Source organism: Jatropha curcas, chromosome 6 (assembly GCF_041381405.1).
Source record: "Jatropha curcas cultivar XTBG-Jc1 chromosome 6, XTBG_Jcur_1.0, whole genome shotgun sequence".
Lineage (NCBI taxonomy): Eukaryota > Viridiplantae > Streptophyta > Magnoliopsida > Malpighiales > Euphorbiaceae > Jatropha > Jatropha curcas.
Genome location: NC_143156.1, coordinates 22,573,012 through 22,594,251, shown reverse-complemented (window position 1 = coordinate 22,594,251; position 21,240 = coordinate 22,573,012). Strand labels below are relative to the sequence as shown.

At 33.5% G+C, this 21,240-nt stretch overlaps 1 protein-coding gene across 3 annotated transcripts; it reads left to right on the top strand.

Moving 5' to 3' along the window:
- Positions 1–907: 907 nt before the first annotated feature.
- On the top strand, positions 908–17,754 carry HEXO1 (beta-hexosaminidase 1). 3 transcript variants are annotated; one of them, XM_020679498.3, is made up of 16 exons: positions 908–1,379; positions 1,498–1,581; positions 1,964–1,999; positions 3,214–3,325; positions 3,427–3,497; positions 3,631–3,761; positions 4,078–4,094; positions 4,448–4,496; positions 4,925–5,025; positions 5,323–5,382; positions 9,381–9,414; positions 12,208–12,306; positions 13,731–13,790; positions 13,884–14,134; positions 14,750–14,946; positions 17,450–17,754. In XM_020679498.3, the coding sequence occupies exons 1-15, from the start codon at positions 1,044–1,046 to the stop codon at positions 14,923–14,925; spliced, it is 1,617 nt and encodes a 538-aa protein (XP_020535157.1). In that variant the 5' UTR covers positions 908–1,043; the 3' UTR covers positions 14,926–14,946; positions 17,450–17,754. The 3 variants fall into 3 exon arrangements, with proteins under 3 accessions (XP_020535157.1, XP_020535158.1, XP_012072944.1); XM_020679499.3 differs by lacking the exon at positions 17,450–17,754 and adding an exon at positions 15,191–15,331; XM_012217554.4 differs by lacking the exon at positions 17,450–17,754 and having other exon boundaries at positions 909–1,379; positions 14,750–15,176.
- The last annotated feature ends 3,486 nt before the right edge of the window (positions 17,755–21,240 follow it).

The window sequence follows — 21,240 nt, the reverse complement described above, 5'->3', positions numbered from 1 at the left end:
CAGAATTTTTTCAATCAAACATCAAAATAGAAAATTTTGAAAGATTCGGGGACTAAATCTATAAGTTTCCCTTCTTCCTTGTGTCCTATTTTGTTCTTACTTTTATTTTATTGCTTCAACCATTAAAAGCCTATTCATCCATAACTTTATCTCTCCCTTCCATGTTTGCACTTTCATTTTTTCTCTTGGAACAAAAATCAAAATTGGAAAAGCCACTGAAATCACCACCAGTGGCAAAATGAAATCAGAACCAAGATGTTAAAATCAAAAATAAAAATCAGAACCAAAATGAAAATGGCCTTAACAACAAAATCAAAATCAAAATCTACAACTGAATATTCTAATCTCTCTTTCCCCTTTTAAATCCAAGACTATTCTATCACAAATTGGGACAGATGCAGCCCAAGACTACTCATTATAACTCAATTCTCTGTTCGGCCACCTACAAAATTAAAATGCTCCCTTCTATTCTTTGGTCCTACACTTGTAATCCACAAGCTTCAGTGTCTCTCGTTCCTGTGTGTATATATATGCTTTGATTTTTTTTTTAGACAATATTTTTATAGAGGTTTTTATTGGTGGGAGCAATAGAACAAAAGTGTTAATACCGTTATAAGATTTAAGGTATTCTTTAGAGATGAGGGGACAAAGGGAAGAAGATGAGGGGATAGTTAAGGGTATTTTTATTTTTATTTATTAAAATTTAACTGAAAATCAATATTTTTTTTTTGAAGGATGGGCCATATAGTAAGGCAAAAATAAAATTTCATAATATTTTTTTATCGAACATTACAAAATTAATTTTGTAATGTCAAAAAAAAAAAAATTTTAATTTTGTCAAATTCAAATAATAATTTTTCCTTAATTCAATTACAGTTAACACGGTAGCGTCAACGTTCCCTTGCCTTGACAGCGCAAAGGAGACATCCACCTAACTGTAAAAACAGAATCATTTGTATATTCAACACTCATTCACTTACTTTCAACAATTCTCTCTCTAACTCTGCCTCTGCATCTTCGTCTTGTGTTTTCTTTTCTCCACTATGTCCTTAGGGTCACTGAAATATCTAATAATTCTCACAATCTTCGCAATTATACGGCTGAATTTCGCCTTTGGACTCGATGACACGCTCACTTATGTCTGGCCTCTGCCGTCGGAGTTCACTTCCGGAAATCAAACCCTCTCAATTGACCCCGCCCTCACGCTTGCTGTCAGTGGCAATGGAGGAAGCTCTATAATCGTTAAAGAGGCGTTTGAAAGATACAAGAGGATTATCTTCAAGCACACTAATAGTTTTTCTGTTTTTCAGAGGTTTAAATATAAATCGGATTATGATATTAGTAAATTGAAAATTGTGGTTCATTCTGGTAACGAGGATGTAAGTGAATAAAGGTTTTTTATTTTTATTTTTCATTCTGAATTGGTTTTCCAGTTTTATATTTTAATTCAGTGAATTTTGACTTTTTTTTTGTTTTTGGGTTTTTGGTTATTTTCAGCTTCAACTTGGGGTCGATGAGAGTTATACACTATTTGTGGATAAGAATGATGGGCAGTCGATTATTGCAGAGGCAACAATTGAGGTAAAAGATTTGGACTTAAAACTCTTGTGGGGTTGTTTCCATGATCAGATGCAAACCCAAATGTACTTTTTTTTGTTGTTGATTTTGTTATTTAATGATGCTATTTGTCTCGGCTAATTTGCCATTTTCAACTCTTCATTTTCTCATGGGATGCATCACTTGGTTTCACTTATATTTCTTTAATACTAAGATGTGGGCTTTAGTATGTTCTTATAATAAAGAAAAATCTCTTTATTCACAAAGTCTAAAATGGGCTATATATTTGGTTCAGTTGTCAACCTGTGGATTTTAAGTTTAATCGTGCCTTTCATCTATGAAATGTTGCTATTCCCTTCTTTGAAGGCAAATAATGTTCATATGGATATATATTTCTTTTTTGTAGGCAAACACTGTCTATGGCGCACTGCGAGGGTTGGAGGTATTTATGACTATCAGCGAATTGCACAATAAAGTAGTACCATGCATATTTATTTCTACATGTAAATAGCTTGTGAATGTTTCTTTTTTTTTTTTTTTTTTTTTTTAAATTTTCTATAATGGGTTTTTCTACATATTTATTTCTATATTGTGGACTTTCATGTATATGTGGGTTTTTGTGAACTTAAGAACCAGAGGGGTGCCAAATACTCTCTCTCTCTTACCTGTTGACCTCCATTCAAGTCCTTGTTCTGGGCCTAAAGCTTTCTGTCAGTTGGGGTGGTGTCATTGCTAACGGTTTAATCCATGATAATAAGGTTTGAAGATGAAGAATTTTCTAAGCAAATTGTTGTCTCCTTGGAACAGTTGTTGCGAATTAGTTGTTTCCATTGGTGTTGTCAACCAGATTTCTTATAACAAACAAATAGGCTATATTGTGTAAATGGACAGTTTGCTATTATGTTGTCAGAACCGCAAAATAGCTACTGAAAAGATTTGGCCATTTTGCTTTTTATTTATAACCGTGTGTAAAATGTCTTACAAGTTATGGGAAGAAATAGAGTAGAAGAATTCTTGTGAATACCAACCTGTTGTATACACAAAACTATTTGGCATGTCACAGACCTGAACAAAGTGGCAAAGCGAGAATAGAGTTTAATATTTCATATGAGGCAGTGTTGTGTATTAATGGATAGAAATTGTGATATTGGTTTCTTTGCATTGATTTTGTTTCTTTTACCTTTCTGCATACTATCCATACCTCCTTTCTGGCTTAATTTGCAGCTGACTCAGCCAACTCCCAGAAATTTGTGAGATAATACAGATCCTTATCCTTATAAATGTTAATAACAGGATAGAGAAGCAAAAGATGTTGAGCTAGTTTAATGATGTTGAGCTAGAGCTAGTTTAATGGTGCCAACGCTAAATTTTTTTTCTTCATTATATGTGAATTGATAAGCATTTAAATAATAAGAAAGCATTAGATGTTGGGGACTTAAATTTCGAGAACTTTATTATGTACTTTTTTCTGGTAGGTCTGTGAGCAATTATTCTGTGTACTTCGTAAGCTGTATGCTTGCAATTGTTTTGGATGTGGAAGCTAGTCTAGTTTCCAAAAATGCAACTAACTGCTATGAGATATTTATGAGCTCTTGAGTGGTTTTAGTTGTGCAGGTCACTTTTCTTCATTCAATCTTCTTTTCAATGGTTTTTCAGACATTCAGCCAATTATGTACATTTGATTATGGAACTAAATCTGTACAAATCTACAAGGCACCATGGTACATTCAAGACCAACCAAGATTTGCATTTCGTGGACTTTTGCTTGGTGAGCCTTATTTCTTCTGCAGTGAAAGAAAACATTATTGCAGCCAATATCGATTTGTCCTGAAATGCTATTAAATTCCTCTGTGATCCATACTTTTGCAGATACGTCCAGGCATTATTTACCGATTAATGTCATTAAGCAGATAATTGAATCAATGTCATATGCTAAACTTGTAAGATATGCTATCCATTTGAGAGCTTTGTATTTCATCACTAAAAAGCGAAGCATGGACTTCATTTTTACCATATTTTTTTTTATTTTACTGTTCTGCATGTAATGCTGACATTGGAAATTACATTCAGTAGAATGTCCTTCATTGGCACATTATTGATGAGGAGTCATTTCCGTTAGAAATACCAACATATCCAAAATTGTGGAAAGGTTCATATACAAAGTGGGAGCGGTACACAGTTGAGGACGCCTATGAGATTGTGAAGTAAGTTTTGTGCTGATTATTTTGGTATGAGGCAAACACAAAAATTGATAACACTTAACAAAAAAGAAAAAGAAATGATAATGGTGATGACCATTGTAAATCAAAGAGAAAGCATCTAGTGAAAGCAACATGTATGATTTGAAAATTAATATCTTGGTAAATAATAGAAAATTTTTCTTATTCTTCTCATCTTCCTTCTCTCTCTTTACTGTTCACAGCTTCTTATCTTGCTCTTTTTATTATATATCATGCATCCCTACTCTGTAAAGGCTAACATTGATTTTATTTTTTGATGTTTCCATGTGTATGACTTAAGCTTCGCCAAATTAAGAGGTGAGTCTTATGTTTAAGTTTTATGAAACCAAGAACTTTACAAAATAATATTTAGGCCACATCTTTGACCCAAGAATTTTCTTCACCTATTTAGTTGAATAGCATTTTTTTTTAATGTGAAATTGTAGAATTCAATGTCTAAAATAATTTGAAATGATTTTGTAAGTAGGCCCTGTAAGAGCTTAACCTACAGAATGATTTATTTATTTATTATTATTGTTATTTTTCTCTCTCTTTTTTTTTTTTTTTTTTTTTGGGGGGGGGGGGGGGGTGGGGGGGAGCGGTTGGTGTTCAAATGGCTCTGGCTTTTGTTTTGTGCACTTCTCTTAGCATCACTTGATGGTTCATTGCAGGTATCAATGTTATGGCGGAAATAGATGTCCCTGGTCATGCAGAATCATGGTACGGCACTGCTTATTTTCTATTACAATATCTTGATGCATGTGGAATTATCTATAGAGAAATTATCTTGGTTTAGCTAGGAGTTATTGTATTTCTTAATCATTTGGCATTTACTATTTAGACTTTATGGTTCTTAATCATGTATGGCTAGAAGTTACGTAACTTTCTGTGTTTTGATTACTCCAAATGTGGAATTAAGAAGATACTCAACTTTTATCTTTTTGGAGTTATTTTTCTTTTGTGCATTGGTTTGCAGAAAGAAATTAAAGTGTTAACTTTAATTCATTAAGAATTAACATCGCCTTGAATTAGGGAGACAAACTCGCCTGAGTTGAGGCATAATCTGCATTAATACTCCATCCAGTGGCAGCACAGACAATTCTTCACTACTTGAAATTCTCTAAGTTTGTGATCTTCTTTCTACGCAGGGGAACTGGATATCCTGATCTTTGGCCTTCTGTTTCATGTAGAGAGCCACTTGATGTCTCAAAAAATTTTACTTTTGATGTTGTATCTGGCATTCTGACAGGTTAAACTTCTTTTCCTTACTATCTGTTCTCTGCAACTTATTTTGTTGATCTTTTTTAAATTATTTATTATTGTGTAACATGGTATACTTGTGATATGTCTGGAGAAATTGTGCATGAAGCAAATTTTAATTAGATTTTTCCTTTGATATTTTAGTAACTTGATTTATGGAATTCATAATCGATTGTTGGAGTTCTTGGGGTTTACTTAATGTATTTTTGTGAAATGTAAATCCATTTGTCACCTTTGGCATGTGTTTCGTCTCATATAATTTTATGTATGAAATTTTGTCTTACAGACCTCAGAAAAATCTTCCCTTTTGGGCTCTTCCACTTGGGTGGTGATGAGGTTAACACAGGTTAGTATGCATGACTTCTGGAAGCTGAGTTTTTCATTTTTATCCTTTAATCAACAAAAGGAGTACATAGCCACAACAAAAATGGTTCTCTGTTGTGTTAAAACAGAAGGTAGTTCATTCTGTTTCATAGATTCTACTGTATTTCATATAATTATTAAAACCAAAAGTCTCATTATATAGATTCCCAGTTTGGATTAGATTCTGAAAGGCAACAGTTGTGCTGAAATTTGTTGTTTGGTAAACTAAAAACAAACAGCGTAGTATTATCAACTGCTAGCTTTTGAACTGTATAACTAAAAGTTGGCTTTTGAATCGAAAGCTAAAATTTTTATTTTGCTGACTAGCTTTTTTAAAAAAATACCATCTTAGTTCTAATTAATTTAAAAAATATTTCCTAATAATTAAAAAGATATAGATTTTTATTTTTATTTTCAACTTTTTAATATTTGTGTGCAAACATATAGTCAAATACAAATTAATTCAAACCCATAATTGATGTATTTGTGTGTTTTTGTTTGTTTTGTCTGTGTGCATGCCCCCGTACATGCATCAAATTATAGAAATAAAATCTGTACTTTCTGAAAATATAAAATATGTGTAGTTATTTTTATTAATTTGTATTATATTTGTAATGTTAAAAGTAGTAACTGTATATAATTAGTAGAATTTATCATTAATATGTAAAAGCGAGTCCCTACTTTCACACATAGTAATGTTAAAAAATTAGAAAAGCATGGAAAAAAAGCACATAAATCAGAAAAAAAAAGTTTGGCAACATGACGACTTATATTTTAAGATATTGGAGTTAAGATAGAAAAGAATAGAATCAAGAATATGAAAAAACAAAAAAGAAAAGAAAATAGAAAGCAAATATAAGAAGAATTGAGGGAGGCATATCTGAATGGCTGCTTGCTAAAGACTAGATTGCAGGAGGCGAGTATTAGATGGTGGAATGGAGGCTAGATCACAAAGCACATCACTGGTTTTTGTGTTGCATTCTGTTTCTTTTCTTTCTTTATTTATTTATCTAAATATATGCTAGCTGGACAGTGTTATATTGAAGAAAACCTAGGTAATTTGTTCTGGAAAAAAATAGAAGGGCGCACAGCCTAAGGTGCAAAAAGGTGAATGCCTCTACACAGGGGCGACGGCCTGAGGGAGGTTCCCTGCCTCAGTACTGTTGAGGCAGAAGCCCTTGAGCCTTAGTAAGGCACTCCTAAGCTTTAATAACCATGCTTTCACAACTCCATTTGCTAGTGCCAAAACCAAATTTATGAATTAATATTCAAGAGAAGTAAAATAATTAAATAATTTTCTTTCCTAAAATGATTATTACTTAAATTTTATTGATTCTTCTCGTAGTAATAATTAAATAATTTTCTTTCCTAAAATGATTATTACTTATATTTTATTGATTCTTCTCGTATTAATGTCACCTACTTTCAGTTTTTATGAGAGAACTAAAAATAAAAAGGAAAATTATGTTTCGTTCTTTCGTTCTTTATTTTCTTAAATTGGATCTTAACAAACCAAAGCATGTTAAACAAAGTGCATGGTATACATTTGCAGAAGTTTTTGGGGCCTACCTACATAGCTTGTCTTCTGGTTGCAGTAAAGGGTTTTTAGAAGTGGATAACAGTTGTCTTGCTCTATGATTCAAATTTATGTAGGCTTAAGTGGAAGCTAATGTTTGGTTTGTGTAGTTAGGAAATTAGTTGAACAAAATTGGGATTTTAATATTGTTCACATCTATAGGAAAGGAAGCAGGGGTGCAAGCAAAATGATCATCATATCTTGTTTTGATAATTGACCTTCATGTGTTTGAAACCTGGAAGCTAGCCACAGAGATCTACTTCAAGAGGAGATTATGATGTTTAATTTCCTAGAATAAGTATCTTTAGTTTGTTTCGTGGCCTTTTCTCCCTTGCAATCCAACCAAAAAGGAAAAAGAAAAAAAAAAAAAAAGAAAAGAAAGATGTCTTGGTTAGAACCTGAAATTTAGCTTGGTACTGGTAACATATTGATAGTGATAACTAATATGCAGAATACTTATACTTTCTTGGTAATTTTAAATGTGAAGAAACTGTTAAAAGAAAAAGGGGGAAAAAAAAGCAGAAATGTGATTTTTGTTTATTAATTTTGAGAAAGTAGCGAGAAAGAGAGTTTTAAGTTATTTAGTATAGTTATTCATATAGATAAATTATTTGAGGGGCTGTGGAAATAGATTCTCTATCTATAGTAATGACCTTATCATTTTACAATTGAACTGCACCTTCAACTGTTATGAATTATCAAATATTTTACAATCAATTGCAATAATAGAGTGTGAATTGTTGACCGGTCGTTGACAGTTCATAGCCCACCATGGCACTAAATCAAACAGGCCCTTAATAGGAATATAGTTATTTGTAAAAATTGTGTGCTGTATTTATCAGCAGTAGTAAGCAGACTGCAAGGCTTTTGTGGCTTTCTGATGTGCGTTTTGTTTTTGTCTAGTATTGAAATCATGGAATAATAGAAACGTTATCTTTAAATCAGTTTTTGCAGCTCTTTATTTGTTGAAAATCGATTTTTTCCAGTTTTGCTAAAATCTAATTTTTTCGTATCTTAGCATCTGGTACTGAAGGACAAAACCAGGATGAAACTTTAAGTGGGCTAAATCAAAATATTGAGATGTTATTCAGTAATAAAAAATTATATACACACAAACTGACACACACATGAAAACTCTATTATTTGAATACTTTAAAATATGTTTTATTGATTAAAATTTTAGCTCTTTCAAATATCAAAAACAATGAAAATATTATTTTTTAATCAAATGTTAAATTTCACATGATTATGAAATTTTAAATATTGTCATCAGTATAAAGTAGTAATGAATTACTAGGGAAAATTTAATTACTAAATTATTATAAACTTCATAAAAACCCATCTAAAAGAGCTCATAAAATAAAAATGAGATTGTGGCCAACATTAGTGGTATAATCTATACTTAACCATATTAAAAAAAGTAATTAAATAATGGTTACTTATGAACTTTATTATATAATAAAGTAAAATTTTACTATGTCTTAGCTATACAATAGATTGAGTCTAGTTTAAGCATTTTTATAGTAATATGAAATTAAGAAGCCAAGACTCTTAAAAGACTATTAAAATACAAAGCAAAAAATAAATTAAAAAATGGGCTCATGTCAAAATAAAGTGGGAAGAGGGACTAAAATGAAAATTTAATAGGGGTGATAATAGAAGAAAATAAGGGTAGTAAAGTTAACTGGAGATCGAAATTATTAGGGATGAAAAGGAAAAATAAATTTTGAGGAAGCCCAAAGTTAGAATGGAAGGGACATAAACTAATGGGGTAAAAAATGAAAAAGACAAAATACTCCACCCATTTCACTCCAACTGTCAACTTTTAGCTTTTCACATAGACCAAGAAAATAATTAATTTTATCTTAATTCTAAAAAATTTTACTTCAAATTCCTTAATACCTTTTATTAATTTTCATGATTAATGGAGTATTACTCTATTAGTTTTGTTTTCCAATATCAATAAATAAGGGGAAAGAAGTAAAAGTGTAACAAATTCTTTCTTGAATTCTGAAAAATGACACTTAGAGTGAAACAAGAAGAGCCTTAAAAACTGACAGTTTGAGTGGAACAGAGGGAGTATGTATTCTTTGGGTTGGGTGGGGGATTGGGAGGTCCTCCCATTTGCTGTGGTTCCATCCATGGATACTTTCCTGGTCAAGTGAACAAGTAGATTGTGATGTGAGAGAGCTTGAGTATCATGCACAGAAGCTAGGGGGCCAATGTCATTGAGCATTTGATCTCTATTACTTATAAAATTTATTCTTATTTGCTTTATATTTTTACATAATTGGAATCTGTAGCTTGCTGCAATCCTTTTTTCTCTCCCTCTCTCCCCTATTTAATAATTTATGCTCAATGCCTTTTGCGGGTTAGTGATTCCAATTGGTTCAATACCTTGACAGATTGCTGGAACACTACTCTACATGTGAAGGAATGGTACGTACCTGAACTAATTGGATTTGTCTACTTTCACTTGTTACATTATGTCTTACAACTCTGACACAAATGTTATTCAAATAAGCACACAAGACTTGTCTAGGCAGCAGCAAGGTTGAACGGCATTAGTAAAAATAGATATATCGAATTCAGCTTACCTTTTTTCGTTCAGTCTCATGGCCAAAAGTACTCCAAACTTTGCAAGCTTTTACAATTTTTAGCCCCTATTTATGAATTCCCCTTATATTATCCTAATTTGAAAACTTAGGAATAATTTTATACTATAGTTAAATCAGGACAAATTAAAGCTTTATCTCTCCTACATGGTTGAATAATAAAAAAATAAAAAATGAACTCAAAGATTGAATCTAACTTATGTTGGGTTAACCCCACCTGGCAAACTAATGTACTGTATCTCTATTCTCCCTTAAACCGCTCCTTTCATGTTTCCTCTCTCTCTCTCTCTCTCTCTCTTTCTCTAAATGAAAAAGACAGAATAGGAACAAAAAGCTACAGATCAGTGTCTAACAGAGCTTAGGGATTGGTTTCCCTAACCTTACTAAGGTCTCCATTAATTGCTATAGCTGATGATTCTACTAAGAAAAAGCCTTTATCAACATATAAAATTACCACATGATAAAAGTTTTTGAATTAGTATTTCTCCTAAACTTTGGCAGATTGGTAATGCTGTTGGTGCTATCTTTAAGCTAACACCATTAGGAATCTTTTGGCACCTTAACTACACCCATCTGACATCAGGATAGGATGAAATGAAACTGGAATCATTTTACACTGAGACATTTATGCTTGTATAATGAAGAGGAGAAGCTTAGAAGTTTGCAACTTTGTAGTTTCTCTTTCCTTGAACAGAGCCATTGCTATCTCTATTTCCATCCATCAATCCAAGTGTCCTTAGAGTCAATGAAGGATGGGGGTGGTGATACTTGCCTCAGTTCTTGTTGGCGATGGCTAGATGTTGAAGCTCTAGCTCCTCTCTCTCTCGCTACTCTCTCTTGGACAGTCTTTCTCACTCCCTCTGTCTGCTCTTTTTTTTTTTTATTATCATTTTATTTTTTTGAAAAAGAAATTAGAGCTGACAATTCATGCCATGTAACATAAGCTTGTCGTGTCAAATTGAAGGTATAACATAAAAGTAGCTAACCCTCTATCCGTTTATTGGTCTGTCAACATTCTCAAACTCTAACCCGGACATATTCATTATGTGGGTGACTTTGCAGACAGAGTTAACCTATTTAAATGTGTATTCAAATAATTTCAATGCATTTAAATTCTTATTATATAATAAATTTAAAGGTATTTATATATTTAACAATAAATGCGACAAAATATTTCAAATATTATATAATGCCAAAATTCTATTTAAAAGTATAAGTTAAATAACTCTTACATGGTTTAAATGGGTCGTATATAATGTGTGAAGATACAAATGTGGTTAATTGAATGGTTTATCTCGTATAATTAAAGGTTACAGGGGCAACCCATTGAAATCCTAACTTTTTGACGTGCCATAAACAGGTTGGCTCGTTTATGACCTAAACCTATTCATGTCTAACCCAAGCCTGCCTAACTACATGTTTAAATCGGTGTGTTGGAAGCAGCTCTAAAAGAAATGAAAGGTTGATCTAGTTAATGGATTAGTTTGGTGAGTTGGGTCAACCAACATAGGTTTGGTTTAATCCATGGGGCTCATCTTTTTCCTTTTTTATTTAACTACAGCCATGTAGGAGAGAGAAAGTTATAATTTCCTCCCAATTTGACTATGGGGTAAAATCATTCCCAAGTTTTGGCAAAATAGCTGAAATTCATAGATTGGTGTAAAATTGCCAAAAACTCATAGTTCAGGGTATTTTTGGTTGTTAGGCCTTTTTGTTGCATTTAGACTTATCAGTACATGTTATCATGATTTAAATTTTGTTACAGCCATCAGACAATGAGGGAATTGTGCATGTCACTTCATCTTGTATGAGATCCTTTTCTTATGTGGTACATAAATAACAATGAGCAATGAAGAATGCACAGGATTCTGCTTTTGTTATCATTAATGATTTTCTAGAGATAAATTTCATTTTTGAGTTTGATGAGATCCAATTCTTTCAAACTGAAGAACAATAAGTTGAGAATTGAATTCTACCTAGCTTTGGAGATTTTTTTTATTTTATTTTAATCATGACATTTATGTTCTCAACTTTCACTTTCCCAAATACGGAATTGGTAGTTGACACTTGTTTTGCATGTAGTACTTGCATGGTGGCTAGCATGCTTTCATGGTGTGCCTGCTTCTGAACTATATTTTCCAAGAGGAGTCAAGTTTGTCTCTTTTGGTTTCCTACTTATCTATTGCAGAGCTCAAAAGTTGCATGATTTAGTGTTTAATAGGTACAATCAATGATAAATATGAGCAACAAAGTGACTGGCTTTGCTCTATAATTTGATGATCCAATTTTTTTTCTTCTGTATTATTGTATGTACAATCACTGTGCATAGGTGAAAGCTTGATGATTTGTGTGAAATTAGATGATTGGAAACAGATTGCAACATTGAATGGACTTGGGACCAAATTCTCATCCTTCAGAGACTACGAATGTAGAACGAATGGATCTTGTAGGATTCCCAAGAAATTCTTCGATACGAAACCAAGGAACTATAGTTACTCTTCCATAAGGACATTATGGGCATTCAATGTTTACTTATTCTTTTATTGAATGTTTCATATTCTAAATTTGAGTTTCAGAGATCATAATGTCATTAAGATTAATGTTTATTGAATTGTAGGCTTGAGGATCACAACTTGACTACTAAGGACGCATATCAATATTTTGTACTCAGAGCTCAAGAAATAGCAATTTCTAAAGGTTGGAACCCTGTTAACTGGTATGTATACAGCTATAACAATAAAATTATTTTCAGCATTTTAATTTTTCTTATGGCTTTTACTCTCTAAGCCTAATGAAATTTAGAATTTGAAATGCTTATTAGTGCTATCAATCAAGTAATTTCATCAATTTAACAATTGCTTGTGTTAATGAATGGACCATCTATTAAACATGCTTGTTGGACATGGAACTGCTTGGTCAGTTGGACTAGGAAGCCCAGAAAGCCCAAGAGATGGAGTGTGCTATTGTCAAAGTCTCTTTTATTTCAGACCCAGTTTAACTATTCAAACTCATGAGTAACCTGTGACCCATTTGGACAATTATGATTCCATGGTGGATCTGTCCTACTAATTTAGTGATAATCTGTAGATTCATATAGTACATAAAGATATTTTTCACAGTTCTGTTTCTACATACCGCGTTTCTGTTTACATTTGAATAACATGTAGGATTTTTCAGTCATGATCTTAAAAGCCATTTTAAAAAATGTATAACTTGATTAAGTTTGTCAGAACAATATCTGAAAAGTAACAGTAGCACACTTGATTTTTAAGTTGAAAATGTCTAATCTACTAATGATTACATGGAATCTATAATAGACAGAGAGAAATGCAGGTTTAAGCATAGGAAGAACAAATTTAAAAATCATAACATGATGAAGTCATAAGTTGTGCTTCAAAAATAAGTTGTTGAAAAACATCTTTCATATCTCAAAGATTTTCAATAAGAACAGAGAAGAAAAGAAGTTGGCACTTAGGTTCAGAGTTTCTCTTCTTAAATAAAAAATCTGCCCAACTGAGTTTTTATACTCACACCTGATTTGCCCGTTACAAACAAAAGAGAGACGTTGGGGAAATCAACAGGAAAGAGAGAAGGATAAGGGCGGCAAAAGGAAAGAAAGAAGAGGGAAGAAAGATGGGCTTTTTGGGCCTTTTAACTAAAGATAGAAAATTAGGTTTGGTTAAGTCCTAGCCAATCAGAATTTGATTTTTAAAATTTCTCCTAAAATGATTTTAGAGAGTAAACCCTAATTTTTGAACCTTAAATCTGTTTCTGATGGAAACCTATTTAAAATCAACTTTTGAAATAATAAATGAATGAAGAAAGATGTAAAAATATTTTTGTGCTTAAAGATGCATTTTAATCTTTCTATTTTAACATAAAACCTAATGATCATATTAACTAAGACACTACCTTTAATCTTCAAGGTGTCTTCAATAAATCTTCTATCTTGAATGCTAAGGATTATATCGTCACTTCTTTGGATTTGAAATTTCTGCAATTTGAACTTAAGTATAATAATAAGTTCCAATATATTTGTTTTGTTATTCACCAAAATATAGGATTTGTAACCTTGAGCCAACAATGTATTCTTCATTTAATTCTATTGAGATGTAGCAAGTCTGAATTTTGTCATTTCAGGGAGGAAACGTTTAATGCTTTTGCATCAAAACTTCATCCAAGGACTATAGTGCACAACTGGTATGTTCTATTCCTTTACTTGTAATATTATATCTAGCTAAAGCTGTTATTCTGTCATTATCTCAAAATGAACCCTTTTATGTGATGCCACAGGTTAGGTGGTGGGGTTTGTCCAAAGGCTGTTGCCAAAGGTTTCAGATGCATTTTTAGTAACCAAGGTTTTTGGTATCTTGATCATCTAGATGTCCCTTGGTATGATGTTTACAAAGCTGAGCCTCTGGAAGGAATAAATATTGCTTCTGAGCAAAAGCTTGTACTAGGAGGAGAAGTATGCATGTGGGGTGAGACAGCTGATGCCTCAGATATTCAGCAGACTATATGGCCTCGAGCTGCAGCAGCTGCAGGTATCCCTGGTTTGAACATAGATAATTTTCAAGAGTGGCATTAGAAATTAATAGTGTCACACTAAAAACATTTTTTTTTTTTTTGTTTATTTTAATCTATAATAAATGGACAATTTGCTCAAAGTTCCAATAAATTAGACATCTCTTGGGAATCATTTTGATTTCTGCTGAAAGCTTTTCTGCAAAGAATTTATATTAGGACAGAAGACATGAACATGTACAAGGGAGAATGGACATCCTCCTAAACAGAAAGAAACAAAAAAAATAGAACATTAATGAAAAAAATTATTGATAAAATACAGCTCACTGATCCACCGGGTATTAATTAGAGAGATTTATCTGAAAATTCTGAAACTAAAACACCATAAAACTCTTCCTAACTCAACATACATATCAACAAGTGCTTTTTTTTTTTTTTTTTTTTTTCTGTGGCTGGCAATTAAAACATGCTCTTTGGGAATAGTGTTTAATGGCTATCAGTCCATTTGCAGTTTTCTTGTTATTTTCATGCACCAGCGGTGAAGACCTGTTTTTCAATTTGAAATAATGTTTAATACATTTCTCCTTTGCTGATTCTTAGCATGGTTATTGCTTTCCACTTTATGTTCTGTGCAGAGCGCATGTGGAGTAGAAGAGAGGCCATATCTTCAGGAAATATTACCTTAACAGCTTTGCCCCGCTTCCACTACTTCAGATGTCTATTAAATAGGCGCGGAGTTCAAGCTGCTCCCGTCAAAAATTTCTATGCTCGACAACCTCCAACTGGTCCAGGGTCATGCTATGAGCAGTAATTCTTCCCCTTGTTAAATTAGGTAATTTCATACATCTAAAGCTGCACCTCTATATTTTGTATATTAATAAACACAAGCTTTCCTTAAAACTCCATACTTTTCCAGTTTGTCTCATTTGCTTGTGGAAAATTGATTGATATTACTGGTTTGTCTATATAAATGGGTTGAGTACCCTAGTTTGCAAGATGAGATGAACCTCGCGGTCTGGTGACCACTTTGACCAAGTTGTAATGCATCACCATTTCTGTTTATGTATTTTATCCAGGCTGTACTGTTCTCTCACAAGTTTTTGGGCAATTCTATCTGAAACTGCATAAATGTCATTGGAACTCCATTATGCTCTTCTCCTTCGCTATTGCCAAGAATGTGTTTTCTGATATATAAGACATATTTTAATCTTTGTCAATATCCTACTTCGTATTATAACTGATCTCTTGTCTCACATGTTCCTGAGTAATTCCATCTGAAACTGCTGCACATGTCCTTCGAACTCCATCATGCTCTTCTCCCTCAATGTTGCCAAGAATGTGCTCTGTGATATATAAGAGATAATTTAATATTTTCCAATATCCAACCTTGTGTTCTTACTGATTCCTTCATACGCATAGGATTATAGGTTGGAATCTGATAAATTTTCTGTTTTATATATGTTGAGATTCTTGTATTTTAATATTGATTTACTTTTCTAGTTAGCTAGACTTTCCTAGTTAATTATTTTCATATTCTAGAGAAATTCTTGTATATAAATTAACTAGTGTAAGGATTGTATGAGATACAAAATAGAAAGAAATACAAAACATTTTTTCCTTTAATTTATTCATGGTATCAGAGCCATTGCTGTGAATTTTTCGGCAACGGTTTCGGTCTAGGGTGGTATGAGATACACACGGGATTGCCGAGAGTGAGAGTTGGTCATCAACGCCCGCCTCAGAAGGGAGAGCGACCGCCGATTGACCCTCCATCCAAACCGCGTCGCCATTCGACCACGCGTGTGTGCACACGTGCCTCCAGAAATTTCTGGTCGTTCTTCATGTGCGGCTGTTTCTAGCGAGCTCCATCAACGTTTCTTGTTCCAGCAGCCTCGATTTGGTGCTGCGATTCTGACCCACTGGTTCTTCAGTGCTAGTTTTGCCTTTTTGGAATTTTTTCCTTTTTTGACTTATTTCCACTACTATCGCTTGTGTTATTTTTTAGTCTGAGAGTATGGGTGACGAAAAGAAGGTAGATATGGGTTTTCACTCAGAGAGCCTTTCACTTCAGATTAGTCCGGTGAAGTTAGATGGAATAAATTACATGGCTTGGTCTCGGTCCTGTTTATTATCATTGAAGCTAGAGATTTGCAGGGATACCTTGATGGTGGAGCAACAAAACCAGTTTCGATAGATCCAGGCTTTAACAAGTGGAAATCCAAGAATTCTCTTATTATGCCTTAGTTAATAAATTCCATGCAGCCAATTATTTCCTGAGGATATTTTGCTCCTTGATACAGCTAAGAAGATATGGGATGCTGCTTCACAGACGTATTGACAAACTGGAAACTATGCTCGGAGATATGAATTGCGATAGAAAGTTCATGAGACAAAGCAGGGGGATCTTGCTGTTGCTCAATATTTTGCAGAACTTAGTGGGTTGTGGCAGGAACTGGATTATTACTAAGATTTTCAAGCAAAATGTCCTGATGATGCACAAGTTTAGAAATTGATTGAAGTATAACATGTGTATGATTTTCTGGCGGGCTTAGATAACGAGTATGATCATATTCGTGTTCAAGTTCTTGGACGAGACCCTTTCCCATCCTTGCGATAAGCATACTCCTTTGTACAACAAAAGGAGACTAAGAGGAGTGCCATGGTTCACAGGTCTATGGTTGATAAAACAGGGTTGATTGCTCATTTTGCAAGAGAACAAATACAGGCTGCGAAGAGTGGCTCTTTGGGTAGAGATCAGGTAGTTTATGACTGTTGTGGTAAGAATAGGCACACTAAGGAGTTCTGCTGGAAATTACATGGACACCCAACTAAGGGGCATGGAGGGAAATGTCACTTTTTCTAGACCACATGCGCACATATCTAATGGTTGAGCTTTATCTGAGGAACCATCTACTGTTGGTAGCTTTTCTGATAAGGAAATTCTGTCCCTAAAACGATTATTGTCACAGCTTAATTCTTGCTCAACTCAGACTGCAGCTTCTAATTTTGTCAGTTCAATTAATACTTTTCTTACTTTCCTTGCTAAAATTGCAAAATCCTCTTGGGTTATAGATTCATAAGCAAACAAACATACAATAGGCTCTATAAAACATTTCCTTACATATTCTAAATATCGAGGCACCGACAAAATCCACATTGCGGATGGCTCCTTAGTATCGATTGCTGGCACAAGTTCTATTGATTGTACTCCCAATATTAATCTCTCCTCTGTTCTTCAGGTTTCTAGATTTCCTATTAATCTCTTATCTGTTAGCTTAATCACAAAAGCACTTAATTGCAAAGTAACATTTTACCCTACTGATTGCATATTTCAGGAGTTGAACACAGGGATAACGATTGGCAGTGGTAGCTTGCGCGATGGACTGTATCTGTTGGATGATGTGTGTTGTTTTTCAAATCCGGGTATTAGTCAATCTTCGTTAGGAACTTCTAAAAATCCTTTCCATGAGGTTTTTCAATGGTATAGGAGATTAGGACATCCTTCTTTTTCTATTTTAGGACATTTATTTTTCACTTTGTCCACTAAGTGTGATTTTGATTTATTAGTATGTGATACTTGTGAACTTGTCGAACACACTAGACATTCTTATTCTCCAATTAATAATAAAAGTTTGGTACATTTTGCTACTATTCATTCTGATGTATGAGGTCTTACTAAAATTATTTCCCTTTCTAGTTATAGATGGTTTGTGACCTTTATTGATTGTTGCACTAGATTGACTTGGGTTTATTTGATGAAAGGAGAAAAATGAAGTTTTTTCGTGTTTTCAGAACTTCCATAAAATGATTTGTACTTAGTTTGATGCACATGTTAAAATCCTAAGAACTGATAATGGTACTTAATACATAAATGCAAATTTTCGTACATATTTAGATTCTAATGGTATCATACATCAAACAAGTTGTATCAGTACTAGTGCTCAAAATGGAGTAGCTGAAGGGAAAAATAGGCATTTACTGGAAGTAGTTAGGTCTCTTATGTTTACTATGATTCTTCCTAAACCATATTAAGGGGATGCTATTTTGATTTCTGCTTATCTTATTAATCAAAGGCCTCTTCGTACTTTAAACTTTAAAACTCCATTAGAGGTTCTGCAAGGAAAAAACTCCTATATTGTACCTCTTAAAGTTTTTAGCTGTTTTTGTATTGTTCATCAGGACGATCTAGGCAAATTAGATCCTCGAGCTTTGAAGTGTGTGTTTTTTGGCTGCTCTAATACTTAAAAGGGATACAAATGTTATTATCCTCCTTCGAGAAAATACTTTGTGAGCATGAATGTTACCTTTAGGGAATTTGAATCTTATTTTCCCTTATAGTCACCTCTTCAGGGGGAGAAATGTCAGATGGAAGAGGTGACAGATAATTCTATGGAGATTTCTTTCCAGGGGGAGATTCCTATAGACACAGATAATAAAAGAGACCAACCAACAGAAACTCTAGGAAGATTGGATATACCTGATTTGAAAATCTACACACGGCGGAGTAATACAGATACAACCATAGAGCATGAAACCTCTGCTCAACCGTCCTCTCCAAATTCAGGTCCTAAAAATACAGAAGAACAAGAACCTGGTGAGTCTTCTTTAATCCCTATTGACTCTGATCGTAATCCTGATTCTAATCCCTCTAATACTGACCTTGATATTCCTATTGCTCTTAGAAAGGAGTTAGAACATGCACTAAACACCCAATATCCCATTTTATCTCCTATGATGTTCTGTCCTCGTCCTATAGAGCCTTTGTTTTGTCTGTTTCTTCTGTTTCTATACCGCAGGATTGGCAAGAGGCATTACAAGACTCAAGATGGAAGGCTGCAATGATTGAAGAGATGAGAGCTTTGGCAAAAAACGAGACATGAGATCTTGTAATTCGTCCACCAGGAAAGAAGCCAGTTGGATGTAAATGGGTGTTTACAGTTAAACATAGGGCAGATGGTTCAATTGAGAGATACAAGGCTAGATTGGTAACGAAAGGGTTTAGTAGACCTATGGGGTTGATTACCAGGAGACATTTGCCCCTGTAGCCAAGATGAACACTATCAGAATTTTATTGTCTTGTGCAGCCAATCTTGATCGGGAGTTACATCAATTTGATGTTAAAAACACCTTTCTACATGGTGATTTAAAAGAAGAGGTGTATATGGAGATTCCTCCTAGACCTGCTGATGACAAGACCAGAGGGAAAGTTTGCAAGCTGAAGAAGTCATTATATAGGCTGAAGCAGTCACCAAGAGCATGGTTTGAAAGATTCAGTAAAGCCATGTTTTCTTTTGGATACATTCAAAGTGATGTTGATCATATCTTGTTCATTAAACATCACGCAGGTAAGATCACATTACTTATTGTTTATGTTGATGATATAGTGGTGACAGGGAATAACGAAGAAGAAATGACTCACTTGAGAAGTTTGTTAGCTAGGGAGTTTGAGATTAAGTATTTGGGAAAGTTAAGATATTTCCTTAGAATTGAAGTTTCTAAATCTGAAAAAGGAATTTTTATTTTTCAAAGGAAGTACATTCTTGATCTCCTTAAGGAAACTGATATGTTGGGATGTAAGCTTGTAGAATTGCTCATTGAAGCTAATCACAAGCTTCAAGCTAGAGTAGGAAGTTCGGTTGATGTAGACAGGTATCAGAGATTAGTTGGGAGACTGATTTATCTTTCTCATACTATACCATATATTGCCTATGCTGTTAGTCTAGTGAGTCAGTACATGCATGACCCTCGGGAATCTCACTTAGAAGCTGTGCATCGGATTTTGAGATATTTAAAATCAACCTGAGATAGAAGATTGTTATTTTCTAAACATGGCCATTTGAAAATAAAATGTTATATGGATGCAAATTGGGCTGGGTCTCTTGATGATAAAAGATCAACCTTAGGTTATTGTGTTTTTCTCGGTGGAAATTTGGTCACATGGAGAAGCCAGAAATAGATTTTTGTTGCTAGGTCCAGTGCAGAAGCTGAGTATAGAGCTATGGCACAAGGAATCTATGAACTGCTATGATTGCGTAGAGTGATGGGAGAATTAAAATTATTCGAAACAACAGATATATCCTTGTGTTGTGATAGTAAAATAGCCATCAATATAGTGAATAATCTAGTCCAGCATGATCAAACTAAATACATAGAGATTGATCGTCACTTGATAAAAGAAAAGATAGTTGAAGGTTCCATAAATGTTTTCTATGTGGCTTCAAAAGAATAACCTGCGGATGTTTTCACAAAGACTTGAATAGCAAATTGTTTCATCCTTTGGTTTGTAAGTTGGGCATGCGTAGTATCTTTGCACCAACTTGAGGAGAGTGTTGAGATTCTTGTATTTAATATTGATTTACTTTCCTAGTTACCTAGACTTTCTTAGTTAATTATTTTCCTATTCTAGAGATTCTTGTATATAAATTACCTAATGTAGGGATTGTATGAGATACACAATGGAAAGAAATATAAAACATTCTTTCCTTTAATTTCTTCAATATACTTTTTTTTGTCTGTTGCTCATCCTCTGGGTTTCATATATAATCTGAACCAAATATTTTAAACTATTACCATGTCAATCTTAAACTCTACAAATCCTTCAAAATTAAAGTTCTTGATTCAATTTTTTTAAAATTGTCATTAATATCTCTGTGAAACCTTAAAATTTATGGTTCTAAGAATACCCCTGTCAAATAAAACTAATTTGACTTCAGTTTACTTACATGCAGTATCAGTGAATTCATGAAACCCACTGATGTTCAAGAACTGTATCAGTAAATTCAGTTGTTAGGGATCAGAACTTTTCAGCAATCTTCATGCATAAGTTTCTTCTAATTGTCAAAAGTAGTGGAGAAAAGTTTGAAAATTAATCCAATGTGATGACTACTTGCGTGTGCTGAGGTAGTCAATTGAATTCTGAGATTGCTTGTCAATTAATATATGAAATGACTCCTTTTGAAAAAGTGATGCCAAAATTGACTCAACTCTGTCTATCATTCAATAGGTTGCTAATTTTTTGGCTTGAATCCACACTTTGAAATTGACTCCTTGTTTACAATTTTCTGAGCAGTGCTCAATACTAATCGTAATAAGTTTCTAGGTCTTTTGCTCTTGGAAATTATTTTTC